This window comes from Limulus polyphemus, unplaced genomic scaffold (assembly GCF_000517525.1).
Source record: "Limulus polyphemus unplaced genomic scaffold, Limulus_polyphemus-2.1.2 Scaffold5109, whole genome shotgun sequence".
NCBI lineage: Eukaryota > Metazoa > Arthropoda > Merostomata > Xiphosura > Limulidae > Limulus > Limulus polyphemus.
In genome coordinates this window covers 31,622-36,809 of record NW_013670719.1, presented here as the reverse complement: position 1 = coordinate 36,809, position 5,188 = coordinate 31,622, and the positions used below count along the sequence as shown (strand labels likewise).

The 5,188-nt window shown below is 33.1% G+C and overlaps 1 protein-coding gene across 1 annotated transcript in view; it reads right to left on the bottom strand.

Moving 5' to 3' along the window:
- The window catches only part of LOC111089052 (pyroglutamylated RFamide peptide receptor-like), a gene marked incomplete at its 3' end in the record, with an annotated part of 65,392 nt that overhangs the window by 31,335 nt on the left and 28,869 nt on the right, over positions 1-5,188 (bottom strand). The window contains exon 3 of the mRNA XM_022400737.1: positions 2,189-2,310. Within this exon, the coding sequence (XP_022256445.1) occupies positions 2,189-2,310 (122 nt within the window). The remainder of the gene's footprint in view (positions 1-2,188; positions 2,311-5,188) is intronic.

Sequence of the window (5,188 nt, the reverse complement as noted above, 5' to 3'; positions counted from 1 at the left end):
CCTTTAAGTATATTGGGTTCTATGTGGCATCAAACGGTACACTTGACTCTGAAATAAGCCATAGAAGCCAGTCGGGATGGAGAAATTGGAAAATGCGTCGGGAGTGCTATGCGACAATAAGATCAGCGCAAGGGTGAAAGGAAAGGTCTATAAAACCGTTGTGAGACCTGCGATGATGTACGGAGCGGAAGCCTGGTCCATCAAAAAGGCTCAAGAGAAGAAATTAGAGGTAGCCGAGATGAAAATGTTAAGATGGATGTGTGGAGTGACGAGGCTTGATAGGATTAGAAACGAGAGGATTCGAGGAGCAACTAAAGTGGTGGAAATATCGAAGAAAGTTCAGGAGAGAAGATTGCAGTGGTATGGGCACGTGATAAGGAGGGAAGATGATTATATAGGCAAGAGGGTTTTGGATATGGAGGTGGAGGGGAGAAAGAAGAGAGGAAGACCAAGGAGAAGATGGAAGGATTGCGTGGATGGAGATATTGGAGAGAAAGGCCTTGTTGGGGACGAATATGAAGACCGAGGAGAGTGGAAACGTGCTGTCAAAAATAGCGACCCCGTATAGATACGGGAAAAGCTACAGAAGAAGAAGAATTTTACGCTTAATTTCGTACATTTTCGAGGGGTGGTGGATAAAATAGGGATGATGACATGCTAAGACAAAATGTGTCACGTGTGTCACACTAGTGGAAATTTTTTTAAATATTTCCTTGTAGAATTAAGAATTTAAAATTCATATACTATTAAAATATCGATTATTAGCTAAGATTTTATGCTATTCTAACTGGTATAACATAAACAAAAATAGTTTAATAAAATTTTGAATGTAAGACTCTAAAACCTTGTGTCATGCGCAGTAAAGAGTACCCGGGGAGAGAGGGTTAAAACACTTTGTAATAATAATGACTCCTCAAAATGTTGGAAATATTTATCAACTTCATTTCATTGAATGGTGGTACTTTAACGTATCGATTAACTTCAAAGACGTCATTTTGCCTTGGTCGATCGGAGTTGAGTCTAATTTCCACTTCTTTCAGCTTTATTTTTTGGCTTCAATGCGAGCTTTTCCGGCTTCGAGACGTATATTTTCTCTTTCAACTTCGATACGAGCTTGCTCTTTCTCCTTCTCGACTTTGATACGAGCTTGTTCGAGCTTGAGTTGTTTGAGTTTTAGCTGAATCTCTAATCTATCTTTATCACTCAGCCCAGTTTGCCTAGTAGGCAACAAATCATCATCGACTAATATTTCGACATGAGCCCCCAATTTATATCAGACAATATCAGATATATCAATTTATTACGTAACGTATTATAACTTGGAACAGCCTGAAACTGAGTTAAATGATAATTTAGATTTAGAAATTAAATAAATGTCGAATGTATCCAATCTTGTCTTCAAGATTGATACACACAGTTTTTTTAAATACAAAGATATTTTAACATGCAAACAATAACGCAATTTACAATAACAGTTATTACAAATAATGATCTATCTACAAAGGTGTTACAAATTTACAAACAATATTTAGCCCTCTATCTGGTCTGGAACTTCCTTGATATCTTATCGAGGGTTCACAATGAGCGAATTAATTTTGAATAGATGAAGTTATATAATGTTTTCGTAAAAATAGTAATGTCTGATGTGAATCCATTGAAGTTAAATGGTTTGTAATATTAGAAATTTATAAATGTTCCTGGTCAAATATCTGAAGTTCCCGATTAATAAGCCTATAACAATCACGGCTATAGCTTCCGCAGTTTACAGCTCAACAATTATAGCAAACCTGATTGACTTTTGGCGCGCCGCGTTGGTTATATTTAGAGGCGTAAGGAGAGTTTCTCGAAATTTCAGCTTACACGACAATATAAACGATACACCAGGCTTTGCGTACACACATATATTGTTGATTCTTACACTCGAGAATTTTCTACAATTTTAGAGAGTATGCGGGAATTTCGCAAGACAGATTTAACAGTGTAAGTTATGTACATTTCTAAATCTAAGCCTAATTTAAACAAACATCGATATTAAAACAGATATATGATAATATATCCGTCACACATGTTACAGTTTCTCTACATCAGACGTAATCAAGAAGAAGAAATATACTCATATTCAGCAAAGACAACGTAATGTTATTACAGAAAGTATAATAAAACCAAATAATGAACACATGTGTCTTACCTTTCAACACTCATAGCTGTTAGTGTTAGCACAGAACAAATAGACGAAACGTTTTGAATGTAGTATACGAATTTACAGCAAAATTCTCCGAACGTCCAGGAATAGGAAAACAATTTAGCATACTGTAAAAATAAATATTATAATAAAACTTAGCTACTTTATTAGAAGTTAGACAAAAATTATACTTCATTCAGTATTTATACCATTTCCAGAAAAGTTTTCTATTATATGATATAGTTCAGTAATACAAACATACTGTTATTTTTCTCATCTTTTACGCCCTCTTTATGTTAAAAAGATGCATTTCAGATAGTGTTCATAATTACAATAGTCATCGAAAAAGAATGCTCTTACAACATAAGAAAAAAACTCTCTCGAAATATATGATGATTTAGTTGTCAAAACATATTTTTCAAAACACTCATTATTACGAATGATAGAAAACTAAATTAGAGACAGAAAGCAACCAAGTAAGATTAAATATTATATCTTAAATGTATTAGATGCTGCTCGAATATTCAGGCTATTTTATTAATTCTAGAGCTTAACTGCACTTCGTATCGTTTGCTTTAGTGATGATGTTTTCTGTTCGATTATTTAAGCTCAAAGCTGCACAATGGGCTATTTGCGCTGTGCCCATCACCATCTTGCTAAGCCACTGAGGACTTCATGATGCTATAAATATGAAAATGAGCGTTTAACATGAGTGGTGGTTTACATGTTTCCAAAGGTACTATTTCTTAAAATACAGAATTGCAAGAGCTGGTCATACACGGTAGACTTTGGAAAAACAGCTAAATTATATATATTAAATTTCTTTAGGAGAATAACGTCAGTGTCAGCTTTTGGGGTGTAATATTTGCGTGGTCAAAGGAATATGTATTTTATGAACTAGTTGTGTAAGTGTAGAAGGTGATGCTATAGCTGACCCTGAATAGTATTTAGCGAGAGTTACAGAACACTTTCTCTAATGAATGTTCTATTAAACTATGTTCACTAAAGGAACGTGTATTTTATGAACTAGTTGTGTAAGGGTAGAAGGTGATGCTATAGCTGACCCTGAATAGTATATAGCAAGAGTTACAGAACACTTTCTCTAATGAATGTTCTATTAAACTATGTTCACTAAAGGAATGTGTATTTTATGAACTAGTTGTGTAAGTGTAGAAGATGATGCTACAGCTGACCCTGAATAGTATGTAGCGAGAGTTACAGAACACTTTCTCTAATGAATGTTGTATTAAACTAAATTATGTTCACCTGCAGCCAAGGAACATTAGACGTTTTTGTTGAAGTGATATTTTGTATATGAGTTATGCTCTTAGCAAACCCTTGTTCCCGTGCATTTGAAAGCAATTATCGTTTAAAGTCATGAGTGGTCTAAAAAACATTTTTCTAGAATTAGCCTATTAGTCATAAAGCTAAAGATGTCTACGGGCGAATAACATCAAATAAATCCATTGTTCCAAAACGACAAAATTGCTTCTTCATTGGAATTAAATAGGTTTAGAAAGTAATTTTCCCTTTATTTAATATAAAAGAGTTGATGGCAGTTTATTTAGATAAATACCTTTTAGTTCTTTCCTTTTCATCGCGACATAGCTGAGAAAAATATTGATAGAAATATCACTGAGCTAATTTGTACCATGATTTCATATTGGCCTTTAAAATGTTACCGTTCTAATTTTTAAAACATAGATAAACCTGAGTGTCGGCAGTTTCCTCTATAACTAAAACATAAAGAGATCGCCTGAAAATTTCAGTGTTAACAGTTTCAACTATAATTATAACATGACATAATATTTTGAAAACCTGAGAATCAGTAGTTTCCTCTGTAATTAAAGCAAAAAGAGATCGCCTGAAAACCTCAGTGTTATCAGTTTCAGCTATAATTATAACATGACATAATATTTTGAAAACCTGAGTGTCAGCAGTTTTCTCTGCAATTAAAACATAAAAATACCTTTTGATTCTGAAAGATAAACGTCCTGTCTAACATTACGGTAGAAGTCAACATCTGAATAAATCTTGGAAAGACGTGCTGGTGAATAATCGAAAATCTGGCTCACCTCCTTCATTAAGAATTGTGAGTTTGTTAACTGTTGACTTATAATTACTTTGAACGAAATTTTTCGATGGCTTAGAAAAACAATAACATTCTAAGCCAAAACAAGTAATAACGTTTTATCAGGCCAATGTGTAGTTCAGTTGTCACTATCATAAAACTGTTTATGAGTTGTACGTTTAGAGTAACAATATAAATGCTTTGTTTATATCAGCTAACAGTTCAATTAATAATATAATAATTATGAAAAAAACAGTGACCTAAAAATTAGAGATGGCTAACGCCGATAGCTCTCTCTTTTCAGTAGCTTTGCGCATAGTTCAAAGCAATGCAATGACGGTTACTGTTGTTAACTCCATGTATAACTAATTGTTATGTCATCATTATATATTTCTATAACCAGGGGTGCCATTAAAATATGAGCACCAAACCCACATTTAGACTTCAATTTACGATATTACGAAGCAAAAATATTACCCATTCTTTCATCAAAAAGCAAAGAGCACACAGTGACCAAATATTAAATAACAGCACAATGAATCTTGTATAACATTGAAGCGTTAAGTTTTTGAAAATTTGTTAGAGAAAATTACAAATAGAAGTAATTTTTACTTTCAAAACCCAATAGTCTCCTTCTTTACTAGAAGTCATTTTTACTTTTAAAAACCCAATAGTCTCCTTCTTTACTAGAAGTCATTTTTACTTTTAAAAACCCAATAGTCTCCTTTACTAGAAGTCATTTTTACTTTTAAAAACCCAATAGTCTCCTTCTTTACTAGAAGTCATTTTTACTTTTAAAAAACCCAATAGTCTCCTTCTTTACTAGAAGTCATTTTTACTTTTAAAAACCCAATAGTCTCCTTCTTTACTAGAAGTCATTTTTACTTTTAAAAACCCAATAATCTCCTTCTTTACCTCAGAATAGCAACAAAAAT